This window comes from Ailuropoda melanoleuca, chromosome 5 (assembly GCF_002007445.2).
Source record: "Ailuropoda melanoleuca isolate Jingjing chromosome 5, ASM200744v2, whole genome shotgun sequence".
Classification (NCBI taxonomy): domain Eukaryota; kingdom Metazoa; phylum Chordata; class Mammalia; order Carnivora; family Ursidae; genus Ailuropoda; species Ailuropoda melanoleuca.
The window spans coordinates 78910186-78935637 of NC_048222.1; the positions used below are offsets into that span (position 1 = coordinate 78910186).

General features: G+C 36.4%; 1 protein-coding gene across 2 annotated transcripts; it reads left to right on the forward strand.

Annotated features, from left to right (window-relative positions):
* Positions 1-245: 245 nt before the first annotated feature.
* Positions 246-23094, forward strand: ESCO2 (establishment of sister chromatid cohesion N-acetyltransferase 2). 2 transcript variants are annotated; one of them, XM_002914432.4, is made up of 11 exons: positions 246-354; positions 1410-1472; positions 2259-3096; positions 4901-4994; positions 8616-8673; positions 11896-12022; positions 13124-13255; positions 14039-14128; positions 14713-14856; positions 17621-17796; positions 20572-23093. In XM_002914432.4, the coding sequence occupies exons 2-11, from the start codon at positions 1426-1428 to the stop codon at positions 20702-20704; spliced, it is 1839 nt and encodes a 612-aa protein (XP_002914478.2). In that variant the 5' UTR covers positions 246-354; positions 1410-1425; the 3' UTR covers positions 20705-23093. The 2 variants fall into 2 exon arrangements, with proteins under 2 accessions (XP_002914478.2, XP_034517227.1); XM_034661336.1 differs by lacking the exon at positions 246-354 and adding an exon at positions 375-514 and having other exon boundaries at positions 20572-23094.
* Positions 23095-25452: the final 2358 nt, after the last annotated feature.

Sequence of the window (25452 nt, forward strand, 5' to 3'; positions counted from 1 at the left end):
AGTACTTCAATCTCAAGAGGGTGCCTTTATTCTGCCGAAAACTACAATTCCCAATGCATCTAAACCAGACCTGGGGAATGGAGCCCCGCGCTGCCGCAAGGGATTATGGAAGGCGTGGATAGCTTGCCTGAGAGAGCGTTTCACCTGCCAAGGGCGGGAGAATCTTGGAGACCACCTCCCAGATAGGCGGGGCAAGGGCTAGTGAACGACCAATCATCGAGCCAGCCCTTGAAGGGTCTGAAAAGCGGCGAATCAGAGCGCAGCGGCCTCAGCCTTCACGGGCGCGCGGTAATTTGAATACAGTGGAGGAGAAACTGGCTCCGCCAAAGAGAGGTTCCCGGCTTCGAGCCTCAGGTAAGAGCTGTGGGGGCTGAGGCGTGGGGCGTAAGACTGAGGAGAACGGGAGATTCTGTGGAACGTGCGGCTGAATGTCAAGGAAAAAGAGCTTTAGTGCAGGGCTTGACGCCTCGGCGCCTCGAGACCGAAACCACCCGGAGGTTCTCCGCACTTTGAGGTCACCCGGTTTCCATTTTTCTGAATTAGGATTTCCTTGTCTTTTTGCCCTGACAGGGTTCGGGGACAGGCACGCTTTTCTGTCATATCTTTCCTCATTCTTCTCCAGAAGAGTCTTCTCTTACGCCGTGGCTCGACATTGAGTTCCAGAGACCGTGGTTTTCTGTTTAACCTTGAAATCAAGCTTGTGTATTATTTTTTTTAATGTACCTGATCCGAAGGAAAGAGGAGAAAGTGCTGAACAACATAACCAGCCTTTCTCATGCTCGAGAATTAACGTGCACGAATGTGTTTATTTTCAGCAGCCGGAGGAGGTCTGAGTCTTTTATAAACAAGGAACAAGCGGCTTGCTCTAGGCTCCTCGTAAGATGGGAGAGGATTATGCTAAATCCGTTTTCTTGCTGAACTCTGAGGAAAAAGCTAGAAACGGTCTCTGCTTTCATTGAACATTCAGGCTGTTGAGAAAGACAGGCAAACCAACAAGAAAATGTGTTAGATGGCTCATTAAGGAAGTGTGGGGTCTGATGAGGGAAATCACAGGAAGATATCCCAGTAGAGTATTTAAAGCTTGGTGTTAATTAATCAGGCTAACTAAAGAGGAAAATGTGCCCTGAAATGGAGTTTTAAAAAAAAATACTTCTTCCTTGGTTAGGATCATTTTCCAGCTTGAAACAGATGTAGTAATTCTGCTTTTATTTCTTCTTAATTGCTCCGGTGATGCAGTGTTTTCTTTTTTTTTTTAACCTTCGTGGTTTAAATGTTTATTGAAGTGATTTGTTTTTTAAAATACCTCATCCATCAAAAAACTTTTTCAGAGTCTAAAAGTAAATTTTGATACAGTGATTTTTATACATATTGGATAAATTTGGTTATTATAATTTTCCTATTGCTTTTAGGAGTTCAGTTAAGAAGATGTCAGCTTTTACTCCAAGAAAAAGGAAGCAGCATTCTTCGAACAAGTGAGTCTCATCCTGTGGTTAGAAACTCTTAGAAAAATCCACCTTCTTGTCTTTCTTATATTCTCTTTTCTATTTCTTAAAATTTCCATTATGCCACTTGTCTACTCCTTGTGGCTATAGTAACATTTTATATTCTAATTCTAATCTGGAAATACTGTAAGCTTTCAAAATTAATTATTCAGTGCCCTCGGAGAGAATCAGAAAGAGCCATTTTCTATGACTTGGAAATGTGTGTCAAATCTTTTATTACCTGCTCCTTTCTGTTCTCTTATATAATAATTAACATAGTGTTTTTCATACCGTACTCTTCTGTGAGCAATCCTAGAAAGTCTGTTTACTCAGTGCTTACTACATGTCATAACGGGAGATAAATTACCCCCCACAGAACAGGCTTGAGGGGGTCAGTTTATTATATAGAATTAATAATTTTAGGGAACTTGTAGCCAGCCAAGCCTGGTGAGCTCTGAGTATATGGCCAAAGCTTAGAAATAGGTTTTGAAGTGTGCGAGTACACACACGATATCAAAGCTTTTTTGTTAACAGTGTTTGTTTTTGTAAGCATTCTTGAGACTTTACTTTTGAAAAATATTTGAATGCTTTGGTAAAGACACAATTTGAGAATCCTATTGTTAAACTAATAGATAATGTGTATGGATGGATGTTTGGTAGAAAGGATGTATTGTTTTTAGTATGACCTGCAAGTATGGTTGTTTATTACTTAGCAGTAGATTGGCATAAAATTGAAGCAAAATGATACTTAAAAATGGACTTTCTTTCTTTTCATAGCCTATTATCAGACATTCCATCAAAGACATTAATTTTGGACTTTGCTGAAAACATATTTCCATCACCTGATCAAAATTACATTTGCCAGAGCAGTGATAAAAATGAAGAAAAGATACTTTGCTCTCAACAAGGCCATTTCCTTTCAAGTCCACTCAAAACAACTAAAAAAAACAGATTTCCATCTGCAAATCAAGGTTCACCATTTAAATCTGCCATGTCTACTGTATCCTTTTACAGCAAAGATAAGTGGTACCTCAACCCATTAGAGAGAAAGCTGATAAAAGAGAGTAGATCCGTTTGTCTAAAAACTAATAATGAAGAGAAATCTTTTCCCATTGTGACAGAAAAAATGCAGGAAAAACCAGTCTGCTCCAAGAGGTTGAATAAAAAACCACAAAAGAGTTTAACTTCTAAATATCAACCAAAATATAAATGCGTCAAACCTCTATCAAAGAATCCTAAAAATTCCAAGCAAAATCGAGTGGCCTATAAGCCAACTGTAGAGAAAGAGAATAATTATTATTCAGCTCAAAATAATCTGAATGCTCCTCGGGTTCTAAGCCAAAAAGTCAAACCACAAGTTACACTCCAGGGAGGAGCGGCCTTTTTTGTTAGTAGAAAAAAGCCCTGTCTTAGAAAATTGTCTCTGGAAAACAAGCCATTACTGGGAATCACACAAAAGAATATATCAGAAGCGATCGAAGATGCTGACCTAGAGCCTGTCAGTAAAAGAAAAAATTTTAAGACAAGACAAGCACCAAAGTGCTTGTTACTAGAAAAAGAACCGAACCTCGAGCTGCTTCATGCAAGAAGTAAAAAGGAAGAGAAATTAATAAAGGTAAAGAAAACCAAATACGTAACTTTAAAAAACTAACTAAAACTTCAGTATACATATATATAGATGGATAGATAGATATGTATATATATATATATTCATATACATATATATATAATGTGGTTGAACAAAATTTTATTTTCTTTATAGTCCAAAGGACTGTTTTATGAAGCCAAATAGTATATTTTAATCACTTTAAAGAACTTAGTGGCAGAGTGGAATGATGGGACTTTTATCTCTTTTTTGGCTTGAGAAAGCCTACAACATTTTCTTGCATTAAGGTATACATTTCATTAAGTCCCCTTATTTCTAAAGTCTAGAGAAGCTTAGCAATTTTTACTTGGTAGTATTTTTAGAAAGTAGAAAAAACCAAACCAGGGTAGTAGTTTTTCAGTGTATGAGCATATTCCTTTTGTTTGTTTCAGCTCATTATTTAAAGTGCTAGATTCTAGAAAATTTAGAGAAGACAAAGTATAGTTTTTTTTTTAAATACCTTGTTCTTGCTGGCTAAGCCATGACATTCAGATTTTACTAATTCTTCCTATTTTTTCTGCCAAAAAACACCCCCATATCTTCACTGGAGTTTTGGGTTCCAGTGATATAAGTGTATAAGTTTATCAAAATTGATCGAATTGTATACTTTATATCTGTGGACTTTATATAAAGGTACCTCAGTTTTTAAAAATGCACAATTCAGGCTAAAATTCTCAGGTTAGCAAAACAAAATGGCAGTCAGGGGGGTGTGTCTGCATTTCCACCCATCCATCTCCTGGTTAGTATTCTTCCTATCTATTTGGTAATAAAAATGCAACATTTATACAGTGACGTGATTAATTCTCTGCAACACTCTTTTCTGCCTTATTTTCTTTTCTGAGCTTCATTTTGAGGAGCTGGGTATTGGGTTCTGTCTAGTTTTCAGAAATCTTTGAGAAGCTGGGCTTTTGTGCATCTTAAATTTGTGGAACTGAGTTCTGCCCAAGATTCTTAATATTTTGTTAAATACCCACTACTAGTATTCATCTCTCCTAGCCAAGGATGAATCCTCTTTTTAGTTAGCAGGTACATCACCTTTCCCCAACTCATTATGGAGCCCTGAGAAATGGTGTACTGATGCATTGTCCCATCACTACTGAGATGTAATGGTCTTGAGTAGGAGTTCTACTTTAATCAAAAGGGTGTTTTTCCTATCCTCCCAAACTATATATTCTCTGAGTCTTACCAAATTAGTAGTGTTAGTGGAATACTTGAGAATGTTTTCTACTTTGCTTCCCGCCTTCCCTGCTACTGTCCAACAAATGGGATTTAGAAGCCTCGCCAGCTACTCCAGAATTTCTTTTTTTTTTTCTTTGACTGCCTATTTTTCAAGCTTATGACAGAAGGTCTTTTTTTTTTCCTTGACTGCCTGTTTTTAAAGCTTATGACAGAAGGTTGTCCCTTCCAGTTTGGTGGCTGCTGGGGGAATTTTTGCCATTTTTGCTAATTTTTTTTACTTCATTATCATAGAGGGGATGTTTTATAATCTTCAGTCTACCATCTTTATTAGGAAATGTAATATGTTTTGGACAGGATGAAAAATTACAGTATTAAATATGTGCACTCTGTCTTTTAAAAGATTATGTACATTTGGTAAATATAGAGGAAATTTTCCTTAGCATGAAAATTGAGGATTTAAAATCAGTTTAAAAGTGTAATTTATAATAAAGCAGATATTGTGCTTTAAGAATAAATCTATTGGGATTCATTCATGAGATAGAAAATAATTAAGAATTATAGGTTTCCTTTAATTTTCCCTATTCATTATTTTCAGGATTCATTAGGTGGAGTAGTTTCTTTAAGAGAATGTATGCCTAATGAAAACAAGTGTTTTCCTTCAGAGGATTCTCTCAGTGATAACAAGGCGGGTAAGAGAAAACTTCCCAAAATGAGTTTATTTACTTGTAATGATGATTCATTACATGTGTCAATATGGAATTATATACAGTAGTATATTGGGTTTTTTATTCAGTATGTGTGCTTATGTTTGTATCTTTGTGTTTATCTCAGTGACATTGTTTTCTATGGTAAGCAATGCGATGCATTTTGAAGACAAGGAGACCTTGGGCTAGAATTTAAGACAGAATACTGATGCATAGTTGGTCTATGCGATGTGGCCAAGTTACTTAGGCTCCGTAGAACTCGGTCTTCTCATCACACCTATCCTACCTATCTTTTACTCAAAATAATAGGAAGGAGTAAAAACAACTTACGTTATATATTTTTGATCAAAGCCCTAATTGTAAGTAAGCGCAATTTATGAAGCCACAGAAAGGACACTGAATTGGGCACCAGGAACCTTGGAATTTTATCTAGGTCTGCCACTAATTACCTGTGTGATCTAGGGAGGAGATGTCTAAAGTAAGGGGTTAGTCTTCATTTTTAAATTTCTCTTAGTTCTGAAATCCCATTACTAACTCATGGTGTCATTGTCCAAATAAACAGTATTTACTAAACTGTGAATATATATAGAGGTTAATTAACATTTACCAACCAGATTCTTGGTAACTTTACCTTGTTGGTTGCATTTGTAACTTTGGAAATAAATTAAAATTCTAGGAGTTATATATATGTTGACTATAGTGAGAAAACTGCAGTTCACAGAAAGAAAACAGAAAACTAAAAGTGTAATCTGGAACAATAGCACTTAACAGGACTTAATGATATATATAGAAGGCTTGTTCATAATGATAATTCTGAGATACACTGTTAATAACTAGTATTTACTAGGTGTTGAATATGTACCAGGCAGTGCCAAGTGTTCAGTATGTGTTATGTTTCACATGGGTTGTGCTATTACTGATGTAATAGAACCTGTAACAGAATAATAATGGCCTTCCCTTTACAGTAGTTATAAAGTTTTCTTTTAAAAATAAACTCTTTTCAGTACACTAAGTCCATTTAAAGAAAAATATTTAATGAATAAAAAACAATACAGATGGCATAAGGATATGGCAAAATTCATAAAGGTAGTATACAAATGGTAAAAGTTTATTACTTCATAATTAGTTTATCATTTCTCACAACAACCCTAGGAAATGGGTTTGTATGCCCATTTTATAGAAGAGGAAAGAGACTTAGGTTAAGTAACAGCCACAGCAGATCAGACCTATTTTGGCCTTATTTCTAGAGAATGAACTCTATTTTTCAATGCAAAGTTAAAAGTTTGCCTTTTACTACATAGCCCACTTGCAACATATTTTGCTCTAGTCAATTACTATTTTAACTTTGGTCTTTTTTTTTAATAGGCTTTTTATTGTACGCAGTAATTTTAGATTTATAGAAGAGTTATGAAGACAGTGCAGAGAGTTCCTGTATATCCCTTACCCCATTGTTACCATCTTATATTGCCGTGGTACTTTTGTCAAAACTAAGAGACTGTTGTTATTAGTACATTACTATTAACTAAACTCTAGACTTTATTTGGAATTCACCATTAATGCCTTCTTTCTGTTCTAGGATCCAGTCCAGGATATGACACTGCATTTAGTTATCATGTCTCATTCATCTCCTCTGGTCTATGACATTTACAGTCTTTTGCTTGTTCCATGTTTTTCATGATTTTGACATTCTTGACAAGTACTAACCAGTTATCCTGTACAATCTTGGTTTGTCTGATCCTTGTCTCATTGATAGCTTGGACTTAATGGGTTTTGGGGAAGAATGCCACTGAGGGGAAGTACTCTTCTCACCACACTGGATTGGGAGTACTGATGTCCATGTGACATTACAGATGATGTTAACCTCTGTCAGTTGGTTAAGGTTAGGTTTGCAGGTTTCTCCACTGTAAAGTCACTGCTATTCCTTTTCCATACTCGATTCTTTGGAAGTAAACCACTAAGTCTAGCCCATCCTTTCAAGGAGGGGATTAAGCTCCATCACCTGGAAGGGGAAATATTTACATATAATATTTGGAAATCTTCCATAAAGAAATGTTTCTTCTCTCCTAATTATTCAATCTTTAAATAAATGGACTCATGGACACTTACTAGTAGGGACTCATAAATATTTTATATTTTGGGTTATAATCTAATACTACAGTATTTATTCTATCGTTCAGATTGTTCTAGCTTTGACCATTGGGAGGGAGGTCTTTTCAGGTGTCCTGTCCTTTTGTTTTTTGAGCATTCTTTATTTTCTGGCACTACAGGGTACTCCAGGCTCATCTTGTATGTTCCATGCCCCAGTCCTAGAATCAGCCATTTCTCCAAGGAAACTGGTTCTGTTGTTATTTAGAAGCCAAGATCTGAACTTGTGCTCACTGCTCCTGGAGTGTCATTGCTTCTAGGCCCTGTCAGCAAACAGATTTAGGAACTAGATGTATGTATACTACATGTATATACATGTCTCTAGTTGTTCCTATTATCTCTCCATCTGCACATATACTAAATAAACACAAGTTCAAACCTGATGTCTCTGACTCTAATCCAGTACCTCAGGGTTTATCCCTTTCTTGTTTATCCATAGCCTCCCATGGACAGTGAAAAACCTGGTTCCCACTATTCATTATCCACCAACTTAATTGCTCAGTCCCAGGACACTTGCACAATAGTTCCAGAATTATTAAATCGCACTCCTGTGAGAAATAGTCACCAGTTAGAGTATGATATTTATAGTCCTTTTGTCTTTAGCCTTATCATTTCTAGTTAAAACAGTTTTGTGAAGTTACTTAGATCACCTGCCCGTTCTTCCCCTACCTCTTAATTGCAGTTATGTTGTGCAGTTCTGATACAGTGAGATGCATTTGTCCCAGTCTGCATTCCATCTTGGGATCCCCCACCATCAAGGCTGATGTTTAAGTTCGATAAAGTTCAACTTAATATTTTCTTTTCACGTATTGTGCTTTTGGTGTTATATGTAATAACATACCCAAACCCAAGTTCATATGGATTTTTCTCTTACATTTTCTTCTAGAAGTTCTATAGTTTTACATTTTACATATAGGTCTGTGATCCATTTTGAGTTAATTTTTTTAAAGATTTTATTCATTTATTTATTTGAAAGAGAGAGGAGGAGCAGAGGGAGAGGGACAAGCTGAGCATGGAGCCCGATGCGGGGTTCAATCCCATAACACTGAGATAATGACATGAACCGAAACCAAGAGCCAGACGATTTAACCCACTGAGCCACCCAGGTGCCCCCCATTTTGAGTTAATTTTTATGGAAAAGTGTTGTCAGGTTTTGGGGGGTTTTTTTGCATATGACTGTCCAATTGTTTCAGCATTATTTGTTGACTGTCCTTTCTCTGTTTAATTACTTTTGCTTCTTTGTCAAAAATCAGTTGGCTGTATTTGTGTGGGTCTGTTTGGTGCTCTCTATTTTGTTCCATTGATCTATTTGTCCTTTTGCCAATACCATATAGTTTTGATTACTTGTTAAGTCTTGAAATCAAGTGATTTGAATATTTTGGTCATATTAACCTTTAAAATTTTATGATTTAAAGCTTTGAGTTTATTTTATAATATATTGTCACTTTTTTCCCCTAACAGTTTCTCCTGAGTCCATTGTCTATCCCATCTTCAGTGTGTCTTCAGTCCATACAAAAAGGTAGGGATTGCTCTTGTTTTAATGTCTAAGTTGTATTTAATTTGGAGTCCTCTGGGTATCTTTCTTTCTTGCACTATTTAATTTGGAGAATATTTTTTTCCTAAGATGAAATCAGGCTCTCTCATGGAAACTTCATAAAAACCTAGGAGTTGAGAGAAGGGAAAAATCTTTATGGGCTTGAGCAACAATAATTGCTAGCATTCTTTTTTTAAAAGATTGTATTTATTTGAGAGAGAGAGAGCATGAGTGGGGGAGAAGGGCAGAGGGAGAGGAATAGGGAGAAGCAGGCTCCCTGCTGAGTAGGAAGCCTGATGTGGGGCTCAATGTCAGGACCCAGAGATCATGACCTGAGCCAAAGGCATAAGCTTAACCAGCTGAGCCACCCAGGCGCCCTGTTTTGCTAACATTTTTATACAGTACCTGACCCATAATAGTTTATATCCTTTATCTCACTTGATTCTTACAACAACCTAGAAGGTAGATACTATTAATAATTCCATTTTCAGCTGAGGAAACTGATAGCAATTCAGTTACAATTGCACAGCTCTTAGGTGCAACAACTCTTAGTAACCATGACTAGAATCTATATCTGAATTAAAGCCTATTCGGCTATATTGCCTTTCCTGGGTGATAATATAGTAATAATAGTTCACGTTTAATGAGCATTTACAACCTCACAATGTAGGTACCATTATTACCCCATTTTATAGCCTAGGAAGCTGGCCAGAGGCATGAGTAACTTGCAGCAACTCAGTGCTCTTATAAATCCCAGCTGAAGCTACCATTATCCTAGTCAAAGCTAAGACTGGGATGGGGGTGGAGGGAGGCATGGGCAGGTGTGAGCAGGATAGGTGGGAAAGCTCTGGAAAAGAAGTTTCTTATAGTCTTAACATCTTCCTAAGAGGTTTTGGTCCTTCTCTCCCCACTTGATAAATAACTGCGGGTATTGAGCAAGGAGCTTCCAGCTAGGTTCTACTTTCAGGGCACCTCACCTTCCATCTATCTCAGAGATCGGGTTGGGTAGACAACTTTCCTTCTTCAAAGGCTATATTCCTAGGGTTTTGTAAGTTTCCATTTTTTTTCCATCTATGTCTTCTTTCGTGACTATTTATTGAGAATTGAAACCTACCATAATTGGCTGATAAAAGTATATACACTAATCTAATCTAGCCTAAGGAGATATTAGGATATTATTGCTTGAACTGTTCGAAATTTCTCCTTATGTTGGACCCAAAAGGTCAGAGCTCATCAATCCCTTGTGGTTTAACCTATGATTTTTAATTTAGGTAGCTTACAGATTCTCCAGGCTCATTGTCTCACATTCATTTTTTGTTTAGTCACTCATTTGGCAAACATTTATAGAGTACTATGCAGTATTGAACTATACTGAGTTTTGGAGTTGTGAAGATAAATAAAACATAATCCTATCATGGAAGTTATGGTTGGAGGAGGATAGGCATTTAAACGAATACATATAATAAAATGTTAGAATTATTAAGATATAATAAAGAGGGACACCTGGCTGACTCAGTCTGTTGGGCATCTGCCTTGGGCTCAGGTCATGATCTCAGGGTCCTAGGATCAAGCCTGGCATTGGGCTCCCTGCTCAACGGGGAGTCTGCTTCTCCCTCTGCCCCTCACCCCTGCTTGTGTTCTCTCTCTCTCTCATAAATAAATAACATATTAAAAAAAAAAAAAAGAAAGAAATAGATTGTGGTCATATATGCAGGGATAGGAAGAGCTGAGTTCCTTACCAAAGGTTGCATAAACAGGATGGGTTCAAGCAACCTAGAGAGTGTGTTTTATATTACAGGCGTGTACCATTAGTGGTTTGTCAGAGCACTTTAAAAGCATATCTAGCGTTTTTTAAATGGAATAATGCATGCCTCACAGTTATTTATTAACAGTATTTGTTTAGTGAAACTTTTTTGTTTTTACTTGTATATATACGTCTGTATTGGTCAAAAGGTAAAATATATTTCTTACCATATTGCCAAATCAGTTGGAAAGATATTCTCCTAGTCAAATGATAACAGGGTAGCTTGGCTTAGCCTTAAAGCATTGGACAGGTTTTTTTCTAGCATGTTTTTGTTTTTGTTTTTTAACTTGTTAGTTTTCTCTGAATCTTTTGCTTTGGGCCCTTGATTTTTTCCTTGCCAATTTTCTTTTACCTCTACTCTCCACAGATTTTTATTCCTTTCATCCTTGGAAAACCAAGGTCCTTTCATTATAAGACAACAGTTACAAACTCAGGGCCTACAGAGATTGGGTGGAGATTGGAGCCACCTGAAGAATGCATATCTCATCTAAAAGAGCATATGCCATGTTAGTTACGTTCTTTGAAGAAATAATGGTCTGGTGATCTTATAGTGTCTCCTGCAATATTGGAAATACACATTTTTAAGTGAAATCTCTAGATTTTGAAATATTGGTAGCTAATCCAAAGTTTTAAACACTGTAAGCCAATCAAAACATACCTGCTAGCTGGATTTGGCCCGAGAGCCTCTAGTTTACAACCTCTGTGAGCCAATCCCAACATTCTTTCCTAATGAGAACAGGTTGCTTCAAAACCATCAATGCAGCCAAGAGATTTTTTTCCTAAGTATTTGAGAATAGTGAGGTGGTGCATTTGGTATGAGGACAAGTGAATATATTAGCTTCACTCAACTGCCCAAATAAAGAGTTGGATCATAATATGCTGGTGGCTGCCTTCCTGTGGAACTGTGAAGTTCAGTAATAGAATCTGCTTATTTGCTGTGGTGTTGCAGGGATTTCTTTATGCCTATATGGGTAAAATTATGCCTACATGTCCTAAAATTTGGTAAAGCAAAAAAAAAAAAAAATCATGTAAGGCGGAAGTCAACTTATTATGACTGTGTATGTGCATCTGATACTGTAAGTGAGAGTCCCCTGGACTCAGAGTTAGAAGGTGAGGATTTGTGTCTTACTGCCATTCTTTACTACTTTACCTGGAGGAAACTACTGCTCCTCTCTGAGTGGGTCTCAGGTTTCTCATTGTTCTGAGCCCTGTTACTTCATCAAGTTACTGTCAACAGAAAGCAATAAAAATTGCAATGTTCTCTGCAAGTATTATGTACACATCTGTTTTCTTTTCATTCTAATTTCTCATTTTTCCTTTATTAAATAATATATAAATAATACTTAACATATAATTAATAATAAATATTAATAAGTAATAATTTATTAACTTTCATTTCAAAGATCTTTAGTTGAAGAACAGTCTTCTGTGGGATCCGTCGTATCTGCTAACTTCTTGAAACAGATCAATACCCAGAAAAGTACTAGTACCAGAGATACAAATAAAGAAACAAAAGAGCAGCTCATCATTGTGAGTAAATTTAAAACAAAGCTCCTCCTGTTTTGTGGCTCTCACATACAGAATATGAAGTCAGACATGTTGTCTTAGCATAGTTAACATGGTTTAGAGACATTTTGAGTTTTGTAAATGCCAGTAGTGGAAGCATTTAAAGCTAGTCAACTAGATTTTCAAACTGATAATTTTAAGCAATGCTAGTAATTTAGTAGAATGCTCATGATTGAGTTGTCTGCAGATAAGGAAAACTATTGTTGATCCACAAAAGATTTAATGAGCATAGCTACACTGCATTAGACCTGGGTTTGGCAAATTATGGCCATGGACCAAATCTGAACCATGGCCTATAAGCTAAGAATAGCTTTGATGTTTTTAAAGCATTGGAAAAAAGAAAAAGAGTAGAATTTGAGACAAAAAGAGCCTAAAATATTTTCTGTCTGGCCCTTTGCAGAAAGTTTTCCAACCCCAGTATTCATTCAGAACTTGGTATTTTCAGTAGCATTAAATATTGCCTCATGAGATAGATTGGAAGTTAATAAGCCATAAAATTGAATATTCCTGACTTTCTTATATTCATGAATTTATCTGTGCTTTTTCTGAACTTTTATTATGTATTATATTTAATTTTTTAATCAATTCTTGGGGCAAAGAATTTTAATATTCCTAATCACTTAAGGAAAAAATACTATATAATGAATGTACAGGTCCTGAGATTTTTGCCTGGCCTCTTTGAAACAAGGCCGTTTCAGGTCTCTTATTTAAGAGCTTCATAAAGAAACTCTATTGTTTATCTTAGCTATTATCTTTATGATTTAATCTGATTCCTTCTAGAACTATGGGTCCAGCCAAAGAATCTTGATTTTTTTGATACCATCAAAGAGACAGTTTCATTTCTTTCACCAATCTATTGTATTTTTAGGTCTCTTCTCATTCCGTTTTGCTTAGGAGATGGGGGAAGAGGATATAGTAACCAGACTTTCATTTAGTATTTCACTCGTGCCGGCATAAAAGAAAAATAGGGAGAAATTTGAGTGAGTGGTTACATGAACTTATAAATACAGAGTTATTTGTGATATGTTTAAGATGGGCTTTCTCTTTTTCTTTTCCCAATGACAGGACGCAGGTCAGAAGCACTTTGGAGCCACCATGTGTAAGTCCTGCGGCATGATCTACACTGCTTCCAGCCCTGAAGACCAACTGCAGCATGTTCAGCATCACTACAGATTTCTGGAGGGCATCAAATACACAGTAGGTCAAGAAGAGTCTTTCAGTTTGTTCTAAAAGTAAAACAGCCTTCAAAGATACACTTCTTTGAAGTTTTGTTGTCTTAATATTTGAGGCTGACGGTATTTAAAAGCTAACTTTTAATAAAAGTGCCAGTTCAGACTTTCTATCCTAATATAAGAGAAGTATTGTTCTAGGTTGAGTGAACACCCTTCATCCTTAACTCTAGCCTTTTGGGCAGAGCTGAACAATTAGGATACGAAACTCAAAGACTTGAGACCTCACTTCTCTGCACCTCCTCACTTTACTTTCTGCTTTGTAGCTAGGATTAGAAAAACAACTTTTCTGTCGTTTCTCCAGGCTTTTTCTTTCTGATAGGGGAGGTTCTGTCTTTTATCAAGCACCTTTCTAGTCCAATACATCCTATTTTTGCCCTTTGTGATTGTTGCTGCTACTCAATGCATTTCCTTTTTTCCTATATTTTTAGTGTGGTTTATTAAAATTCTGCTTATCCTAGCCCTCCCCCTTTCTACTCCTAATAATTCATCCTTTTTTCTCTATATTCCTACAAAGGGCTCTTTCACTGACTTTGCCTTATTTTGTGGTAGATTATATACATGTCTCCCACCAGGCTGTCAGCCTCCTGAGGACAGGCACTTTATTTTAGGCATCTTTTATTTCCCTTCTCACATCCATTAGGTAGATTGTGTCTTTTTTCATATCATTCATTGTTCGTTTTTTGTTCTCCAGACGATATATTTTTCCCCCCTCTTCAAATTACACTGTGACTCTTTTTCTTTTTGTCAGGGCTGGAAAAAAGAACGTGTAGTAGCAGAGTTTTGGGATGGGAAAATTGTGTTGGTCCTGCCACATGATCCAAGTTATGCTATCAGAAAGGTATGGAATATTAGTTTTTAATCCTTGTTTTCCTCCTACTACCTCTTTCTCCTCTCACCAAGAAATCAACCTAAGTATAAAACACCTTTCCTGAGAGCTAATCCACTTTGGTGCTCATGGAAGGATGACTTTCATAGTGGTTTATACAAAACTAAATTTAGAATTATAAGACAAAGTGTCAGTCAAAGATTAAAGAAAACAGTTATCTGTTTTATCTTTTACCTTCATTTTCACTTGTGAAAGATAAACTGAAGTTTTCAATATTGAGAAATTAATGGCCCCGGAGTCTTTTTCTGTGTTGGTATTGTCTCTTTCTTGGGCTGGATGTTGAGCGCAGTGAACAATGAAAAAAAGCTGAAACAAAATCTGTTCTGGCACTTCCCACTCCGTACTCCCCCAGGAGTCTGCATTTCTTTCTGCTGAAAACGATCTGTAAATCAGGTTTTTCAAACCCCGTTTCCAAAGTGGCAGATACATGCATCAGTGAAATAATTTGGGGAGTGTGTAAATTTAGGAAGTAGAGGTAAAAGAGGCAAAATGATAGTAATCATAAATTAATCTCTTTTGTTTTTTAACATCATTAGGTAGAAGATGTCCAAGAACTTGTCGATAATGAATTGGGCTTCCACCGAGTTGTTCCCAGATGTCCAAACAAAACCAAGACTTTTCTCTTCATATCTGATGAAAAGAGAGTAGTTGGGTGTTTAATTGCAGAGCCCATCAAACAGGTATAGTATATGTCTTTTAAATTATTGGCATAATGTGTGAGCAAAATAAAGTAGTTGGGTGAAATCTCAATAAGTATTTAAGAATGCTACCATTAATGACTTTTTTCCCTACTACAGTGTCCTTGACCATATGGATAATTGAAGTCATTTATTTCTGTTATATTTGGTATTTTGTCATATGTAAGCAGAATAAGTAAGTCAGTCTTACGTTCATGTAGTCATCTCTATACCTCGGCTATAAAATATAGTGATTTTAAATAAGCAAATCTGTAGAGCCCAGATATTGAACATGTGGCTTAGTGCAGGTTAATATATCTGGCAAAATAATTATTATCCCTTAATTAGAATCTATTTTAGGTGCTAATTAATTAGCAATGTTCTGGAAGAGGAGTTGGCAAACTTCAGCTATGGACCAAGTGTGGCCCACCACCTGTTCTATAAATAAAATGTTATTGGAACACAGCTATGATTATTTATTTCCATATTATCTGGGATTGCTTTTGTAACAGAGATCACACAGCTCAAAGAGCCTAAAATATTTACAACATGGCCCTTTACAGCAACAATTTGGATAGATATCAAGGGCATTGCCAACTTTTGTTCTAGAAAGAGAGACATAGTTTTTGCCTTTAAGGAGCTTACAGTATAATCTTTAGCTAGAGAGAATTATAGTTCAAATGTGTTCTTTTTACCTGACTTCATAGTATCCACACTTATGTCTCCTTCCTTTTAAAAATACTGTTTCAATATGTCTTAAAATGATACCAGCATAAATTTTTCCTATACCTTTGTTTAAGTGCCTCCCTTTCTCCTCTCATTTCTACTCTTTTTTTTTTTTTTAAAGATTATATGTATTTATTTGAGAAAGAAAGTGTGTACAAACAGGGGGTTGCAGAGGGAGAGGAAGAACCAGAGTCCTGGCTGAGTGGGGAACCCAATGTGGGGCTCGATCCCAGGACCCTGGGACCATGACCTGAGACAAAGTCAGATGCTGAACCGACTGAGCCACCCAGGCGCCCCTCATTTCTACCATCTTTATTGCTCTTCCTTATTCTCTTTTTATCTGCTTCTTTATCGTATATGTGTGTGTGTGTATGGATATACATATCCATACACACACATAATATAGCGTCTCTTGTGTGTTTATCAGAAGATGGAGAGAAAAGTAGCTGGTTTGTATTAGGGATCAGTTTGGCCTTTTATTTTAAAGAAGTAGACTATGCAGTGATGATAGGCAAATATAGCCAAACATATTCTCTTCTACCTTATTTCTTATTTCAAAAGCAAAATTTTCTTGACGGTAGTTAAAACTTAATTAAGTACCCACCTATCAGAGCAGCTACATTTAAAAGTAGTGACAATACCAAATGCTGGCAAAGATGCAGGGAAACTAGATCTTTTAGACATTGTTGGAGGAAACATAAAGTGTTAAGACTGCAAAACATTTGGCAGTTTCTTTCTTTCTTTTTTTTTTTTAAAGATTTATTTATTTCAGAGAAAGGGAGAGAGTGTATGCATGTGCACACAGTGGGGAGGGGCAGAGGGAGAAGAAGAGAGTCCCAAGCAGACTCCACGCTGAGCATGGCGCCAACGCAGGGCTCAATCTCACAACCCTGAGATCACAACCCAAACTGAAGCCAAGAGTCAGACACTCAAACTACTGTGCCACCCAGGCACCCTGGCAGTTTCTTAAAAAATTAATCATACTTTTTCATATGACCCAGTAGTCCTACTCCTGGGCATTTATCCCAGAGAAATGAAAACTTACTCTACACAAAAGCCCATACCCAAATGTTGATAGCAGCTTTATTTGTAGTAGTCAAAGCCTGGAAACAATGAAAGTATTCTTCAGTAGGTGAATGATTACACAACTGGCACATCCATACAATGGAATGTGACTTGGCAATAAAAAGGAACAAACTGTTGACATATGCAACAACTTGGATAGATGTCAAGGGCATTGTGCTAGTGAAAAAAAGCCGATCTCAGAGGTCACATGATGTATGATTCCATTTATATGACATCCTCAAAATAACAGAATTATAGAAACAGAGAACAGATTGAAGTAGCCGGGACTTAGAGATGTTGGAGGGGGGAAAGCTCGGTGTTACTATACAGAGGTAGCAAGAGAAAGAGCTTTGAGATAATACAGTAGCTCTGTGTGCTGTTTGGCTGTGGTGGTGCTTAAATGAATATACAGGTATGATGAATTGTTCCGCGACATGGAACTGTATGCGTACGTTATACCTGTATTCATTCCTCGGTTTTGGTATTGTACTGTAGTTACAGAAGATAAAATCATTGGAGGAAACCGGATGAAGGTTACATTATTTCATAAAAGAAAGTTAAAATCCTTAAATACCAGCCAAGTTTCCTAGTTAATATGAAAATTCTTCTTTAGTATTATCAGTTTTTCAGTATATCATAAACATAGTTTAAGCTGGAGAGAATGGGAGAAGTTTATGTACTGGATTAAGAGTAAGAGCCTGATTTTTATAATTTTTAATCAGAAGAAGGAAGTTTCATAATGGTATGTACTACATGAGAATGTAGGAATATCTCAACACCACTACTTTTTTTTTTTTTGAAACATTGTGTGACTAAATGGATAAGAATTCAAAAAGTATTAGAATTTTACCATTTTTGGTGAAGGTATAACAGGATTAATTTTAGATACTTAAGTGTTGTTTAAGGAATGGCTTTTAAAAAGAAATGTGAACTCAACCGTATGGGTAGCTCTCGATGCGTCTGTATATCGTTGCAGGCCTTCCGTGTCCTTTCTGAACCAACTGGTCCAGAATCCCCAAGCTCTAAAGAATGTCACCGGGCTTGGCAGTGTTCCAATGTACCAGAACCTGCAGTCTGCGGAATAAGCAGAATCTGGGTCTTCAGATTGAAACGAAGAAAACGCATTGCACGACGATTGGTAGATACTCTGAGGTAAGAAATAAAATAAAATGGATCTAGACCCAGATTAGCTTTCCCAGAACCTTTCCCGGCTCATGAGTCAAAGGGAACGATGTTGTTAAGACACTTATGTTTAAATATTACCAACGCCAAGTGTTGGCAATGGGGGAAAAAAACCCCATGAGATGTATTCAGTGGTTTAGGGCACAACATTCCAAGTGTGAAACATGATAGCCCAGTGCCCATCAAACTACCTGCGATGAAAAACAAGTGTAATTATAGACTGACACTTCAATAAAATGAGATGAATTGCTAGAAAATGAAATAGAAAAACAAAATAGAAAATGCAAACTACAAGCCCAAATTTTTATTAGATTCAGCAGATGTAAATAGAAGTTAACATTGCAATAAATATAATTTATACAAACAAAATACGGGTTTAAAAAAAGAAGTACAGAAATTATACATATCCGTTGACTAGTGTGTGACCAGGTATGATTAATGAAGACTTACTATATAATTCACAAGTGTACTAAATTTAAAAGTGAATTAGCGAGGCAACCCACAAAATGGGAGAAAATATTTGCAAATCATTCATCTAATAAGGGTATAGTATATCCAGTATATGTGAAAGAACTCTTACTACACAACACTAAAAAGACAAATAGCCCACTTTCAAGATGGGCAAAGAATTTCAATACACAGTTCTCCAAAGAAGAAATACATATGGCTCCTATCAAGGATTTGCAAACCAAAACCACAGTGAGATACCACTTCACACTCACTAGCGTGACTATCCATTTCTTTTAAAAAGGGGAAAATAACAAATATTGGAGAAGATGTGGAGGAAATTGGAATCCTTGCATGTTGCTGGTAGGAATGTAGAATGGTACAGCTACTGTGGAATAGTCTGGTAGTTTCTCAAAAAACTAAACTGTTAACCATATGACCCAGCAGTTCTACTCCTAGGTATATACTCAAAAGAAATGAAAGCCTGTGTCCATATAAAAACTAATACATGAAGCTTCATAACAGCATTATTCATAAAAGCCAAGAAAGTGTAAACAACCAAATTCATGATTAATGGATAAATACAATGGGATATTATTTGACAAGAACAAAGTATTAACCTCCAATGAATAAAAATTAAGTTGCCTTTAACGGAGAAATAAAAACACATTCGAGAACACATCTCCTCACGTCTGTGAGTTGGAGATAGACATAGCATAATTGGCAACACGAGGAGCCTTGGGCTCAACCCTCTCGTCTATGCAGGTAATATATATTTAAATGCTCACAACAGTAGAATATTGTTCCTAGTTGTTTTACCTAAGAAGCAACTGAGGCTCAGCTGGGATTATTAGTACACGTCTACACTGATAGGCGAATAAAAGGACAGAGTTAAGACTCAAACCCACAGATCCAATGTTCTTTCCATAGCTGATATCTCTTATAGTAAGACCTGTTTAATCAAACCAATATTTTGCTTTGGATTCTAGCAAATTTACAATAAACTTTGTATGAAATTACATAGTATACTATATGCCTATATCTTCTAATTGAATCCAATCTTTAATTTTATATTTCTTGAAATAATTTCAAACCTATAAAAGAGTAGCAAGAATAGTAAAAGGAAGCCTTATTTACCTTTGCACAGATTCATCAAGTTTTAACATTTACTTTCTTCCTGAATTCTTTGGAAGTAAGTTATGTACATTATGCCCCTTGAGCCCCTCGTACTTCAGTGTGTATTTCTTAAGGCAAAAGATGAAAGGTAGTCTCTTTCATAAGCATACTTCAGTCATCAAACACAGGGTATTTAATGTTAATGTAATGCTTTTATCTAATGTGTAGTTCATATTTCTGTTTTGTCATTTGTCTCAAACGTCCTTCATGGCATTTTTGTTCCTGCCAGGATCACATTGCGCGTAGCTGTCCTAGCTCCTTCGTCTTCATCTTCCTTCACTTGGAAGTTTCTTAGTCTTTGTCTTTTATGGCCTTGAAGAATTTGAAGAGTACTGGCCAGTTACTTTGGGAATATCCCTCAATTTTGTTGGATTCTTTTAATCATTTCATTTTATTACTTTTAATCCTAGTTGAGCTGGGTCAGGAGAGTTGTGGTCAAAATGCAGGTTAGTTTTTGCCTCCTTAAAGCTCTGAGTGTGTGGTGTGGTTGAGGAGAATAGTTGTTGGTTAAAATTGTTGATGGTGGTTTTTTAGTTTTAATGAACTGTGGCTTCTAGTCTGCAGTATTACTGTCTCTTTGTTGCTCATGACCATGGATCCCCTGGAGTCAGCTAGATGGTTTTTATGGCTCCTTTTCTCTCTCAGCAGAATTTTTTCTGGACCTCAGTTTGCTCATCTGTGAAATAGTATCATTAGACTTTCATCTCTAAAATCTGAGGCGTTGGGGCGCCTGGGTGGCACAGCGGTTAAGCGTCTGCCTTCGGCTCAGGGTGTGATCCCGGCGTTATGGGATCGAGCCCCACATCAGGCTCCTCTGCTGTGAGCCTGCTTCTTCCTCTCCCACTCCCCCTGCTTGTGTTCCCTCTCTCGCTAGCTGTCTCTATCTCTGTCAAATAAATAAATAAAATCTTTTAAAAAAATAAAATAAAAATAAAAAAAATAAAAAAAATAAAATAAAATCTGAGGCGTTGTCACGTTATCACTTAATAATTTTTATTTTAATCAAGAGTATTTAAAGAGATTAAAATTTTATATTTGCATTGCTTTAAAATAAATTATGCTAATGATTAGTTGGAATTTTAAGTTGGTTCCCTTGTTAAATTGTCCTTTCCTCTTCTTTAGGAATTGTTTCATGTTTGGCTGTTTTCTCAAGATCGACGAAATAGCGTTTTCTGACCCAACACCAGATGGCAAGTTATTTGCAACCAAATACTGCAACACCCCTAATTTCCTTGTATACAATTTTAATAGCTGAAGCCAGTGTCTACTTTAAAACAGTTACTGTGTGGATGAGTTCAGACAGCCCCATATCATATAATATTTAGTAAATATCAAATATATAAGACACACATATACACATAAACCTGTATCAGTTTTATTCCTTATGAATTGAAAAGTGAGGGATAAATTTGTTGAAAATTATCTGGAGATTCAAAAAAGATTTTTTTTTTTTTTGGATAATATATACTGACGAGCACTGGAATCCTTAATTATGAAACTTTGTCGCTATAACTGGAAAATGACATGCCTCCTACCTAAAAGCATTGACAAAGCAAGGTGGTTTCACAGATCTGTGGCCACTTACTCTTATAAATCACACTTTTGCACCAGGATTATCTCATGCCCGATCAGAAGCAAATAGCAAGATTTAAAGACGGGCAAATAATTTCCATGCCCAGTCTCTAAAGGTAATTCCTGATTCTGTACACAAAATTCTCATTTTATTGGTATTGGCTGTAGCAACTCAGTTTGAACAGATTTAGAAAGTATTTTGAGTTGTTAATTTGTAAGAGGGCTTTCCAATCTTTATGGTAAAGAATGAGTAAGATTTTCATATCCTTTTATGTAGAACAGAATTCTGCAGCTTAAGATTTTAATCCTTTCAAAAATCATCTTAAGCAAAATGTACCTGTCATCGGATCCGATTACAATTAAATGTAGTAATTGCACTATTGTCATTTCGGGACTTTCGGGAGTGTGAAAATGCTAATTGTGCTGCTTGAGTGCGCTTGTTGCTGGATATTGACGGCATTAACAGAATGGACCCTCAGCTGGATTAGATGATTCATATGGTTACATTTTTTAAACCTTTGCATGTTTAAAATACATCTGACTTGTTCTGAGGAGTCTGGCTACGTGCTGACGAAGCAAATAGTAATGTATAACTGAGGTCAGTAAAGCAGTGTATCTAGGCTGATGGGCCGGAGAATGTGATGACTTTATGTAAACACACCTCCGTACGCACACATTTTCCTAGTATAATTCTTGGATACTTACTTTGAAGAGCAAAGAATGTTGTTTTGATTCTAAAATTCCGGTAACTGCTTATCTGGCGGTAGGACTCTAGGGAAGTAATTTTCTGGGTTGTAACTCTGTAGAATCAGTTCGTCTGCATTCTTTTGCCTGTAAGTTAACAGGTTCCCCAAATTTAAAAGCCTGGATTCCAAAAAGAATGTGGAAGTGTTAAAATGTGTGTTATATGCAAACATTTTAATGCTGTTTTCTGCACTGCTGTTTTGTTTTAAATATTTTATTTAAAAATCTTTATTAACATTATTTTGCTTGCTCCATGCTTTGTGGTGAATCAATTAAAATTCCTTTCAATGTTCTCTGTCTGTTTTCTTATACAACCAAATGTATTGATTTTCTTTCTAAATTATTTTTGTGATTATAGAAACAGTACATATTCATTGATTGTAAAAACTGATCGTTGAAAACATATCCACACAAAAACCTGCTCACTGGACGTTTATAGCAGCTTTATTCATAATTACTAAAACTCGGAAGCAGCCAAGATGTCCTTCAGTAGATGAATGTACATCCAGACAATGGAATAGTCAGTGCTAAAAAGAAATAAACTATCAAGCCCCAAAAAGGCACAGAGAAACCTTAATGAAAGAAACCAATGTGAAAAGGTTTCATATTGTATGATTCCAATTGTATGATATTCTGGAAAGGCAAAACTATGAAGACAGTAAAAAGGTCAGGTGTTTGGGGAAGGGAAGGATGAATTGGTGGAACACAGGATTTTTAGGGCAGAAACTAGTCTACGTGACACTATGAGGGTGGATACATCTCAAACGTTTGTCCAGACCCACAGAATGTACAACACCAAGAGTAACCCCTCATTTGTCAGTGTAAGTTCATCAGCTGTAACAAATGTCTCACTCTGATAGGGGATGTTGATGGTGGGGGAGGCTGTGCATGTGAGGGGGGAAGGAAGTATATGGAAATCTGCTTCCTCCTAATTTTGCTTTGAACTTAAAATTGCTATAAAATAATGAAATCTTCCAAAAACAAAGTATAGTCGGGAAAATTATTATAGCCAAGGAGACATGACAGCTAAATATTATGTGGGATCCTGGAACAAAACAGGACATTAGGTGAAAACCAAATAAATCTAAATTAAGTATATTTTGTTAATGTATCAATATTGGTTCGTTGGTTTGTTAATTGTGACAAATATACTAACATAAAATGTTGACATTAGGGGAAGCTAGGTGTGGGGTATATGGGAATTCTCTTTGCAATTCTTCTGTTAATCTAAAACTTCTTTAAAGTTTATTTTTAAAAATGTACACCTCAGTTATCAAACACCTTCATAATTACTACCCAGTTTAAAAAAATAAAACACTGCCAGAAGTCTTCCTCATTTTCTCTTTAATCATCATTTTCCTCAAATGTAACTATCTTTTTTTTTTTTTTTTTTTTTTTTTAAGATTTTATTTGAGAGAGAGAGAGCACGAGCTGGGGACAGGGGGTGGGGGGTGGTTGTGACTACTCGAGTTTCTTGCCCTTTTATCTATTATTGATTTGCTACCTTTATCATAGATTTTGTCCAGTGTATGAGTCTCTTTCTGCCTCTTTATTCCCACTAGCATTGAGGGTTTTCCTTATGCTAGTATCACATTGTGTTTTCACAATCTTGATGTTGGTATTGTAAATGCTCCCACCTTTTTTTCCTATAGGAGTATTGGGTCTATTCTTGGTCCTTTGCATTTGCATGTACAGTTTACAATCAGTTTAAGACCCTCAAAAAGCCAACACCAATTCAAAAAAACAACTGTTGGGATTTTACTGAAATTGCATCAAATGTAGAGGCCAATTTGGGAAAGATTGATTGTAAAAGCTATTTTATCTTTTGTCTGTACACATGGTATACTTCCCCATTTATTTAGTTTCTTAGTAATTTGGGGCTTTCAATGTTAGAGGTCTTATGTAATTTATTGAGATTTATTCGTAAGCATTTGATACTTTCTTTGAAGCCACTGGAAGTAAAGTTGTTAGTTTCATTTGTTTGCTGATAATAAAATACAACTGACTTATCTATATTTGACCTTGCATTCAGCAGCCTTTCTAAACTTACTTAATTCCAAAGGCTCATCAGTAGATTCTTATGGATTTTCAGTTTTGAATTAATGTGTCATTCCATTTTTCATAGGAAAAGCTTTCAACATTTCACTATTGTCTAAGTTGGGCCACTACAACAAAATTACTGTAGGCTGGGTGGCTTAAACAAGGCTGTTAAGTCCAGCTCCAGGGCCTGGGGAGAGCCCACTTCCTGCCTCACAGCCTTGCCGCATCCTCACAGGGCGGAGATCATCACTCCTGAGGGCTCCGCCTTCATGGCCTAATCACCTCCCAAAGGTCCCCCCTAACAGATGCTATCAGATTAGGGATTGATGAGGCTTCAACATGAATTTTAGGGGGACATAAACTTCCTATCCATAGCAACTATAAGATGTTGGCTATCGCTTGCTAGATGTGGACACACTTATGTTAAGGAAGCTCCTCCTCTCTGTTCCTAGTTTCTCAAGAGGATTTTATTTTCTAAGCTTTCGAACGTCTTTAACTGGATTTTATCAAAATTTTTCTTCTTTGGATATCACTGAATTTTCTTCATTGGGTGAATATGATTACATTTTTCTTTGAATATGTCTTGCTCAAATAATCTCAACTTGGCCTTGAAATTTTAATGTTACTGGTTTTGGTTTACTAATACTTGGGATTGTTTTCAGCTGTTCGTGAACGAGGTTGAGTATCTGTAGGATATGCGTGGTTTCCTTTTTTCATTTGTGATGCCTTTTTTACTCTAGATGACTGACTCTTGCTAAAGCTTCTTAGGTTCATGAATTTTATTTGTATTTTCAAAGACAACTTTTGGCATTGTTGATCTTATCTATTATAGATTTGTTTTCTGTTTTCTATGGTAGATTTTGTTTTTAAATTTATGCTCATTTCTTTCCTTCTATTGGGAGCATTACTTTGTTTTTCCTATATACTTAGCTTGCCAATTTTTCAGGGTTTTAATAACATTTAAGACTATAAATCTCTATGAAGCACAACATCAGCTGCACGCTCAAGTTTTTATATATAGTATACAATTATTTAAAAATCTCTTCAACGGGCACCTGGGTGGCTCAGTCCGCTAAGCTTCTGCCTTCGGCTCAGGTCATAATCCCAGGATCCTGGAATGGAGCCCTGCATCCCTGCTCAGCAGAGAGCCTGCTTCTCCCTCTGCCTCTGCTGTCAAATAAAACCTTTAAAAAATAAAAATTTAAAAAAAATGAAAATTTTTCTAGGGGCACCTGGGTGGCTTGGTCAATTAAACATCCGATTCTTGGTTTTGGCTCAGGTTGTGATCTCAGGGTTGTGGGATTGAGCCTAGGGTCCAGCTCTGCACTCAGTAGGGAGTCTGCTTGAGGATTTTCTCTCTCTCCCTCTGTCCCTAGCCCTGCTCTCTCTCAAATAAGTAAATCTTTGAAAAAAATCTAACTTTATTTTAATCAGCAAATTGTGGATTAAGTAGGAACCAGGAGGCAATAAATAACCCACAACGTTTCTTGAGCATTAACTTACCTCCATTTTCTAGAGGTGCAAACAGGTTTTTGGAAGCCTTACCCTGATAGCAAAGGGAGATTTTCTGGGAAGTGAGAAAGCTACTTGGGAGAAGACTGTATTTGCCAATTTTAATTCGGCAAAAACATTAGTCCTGTTGTATCC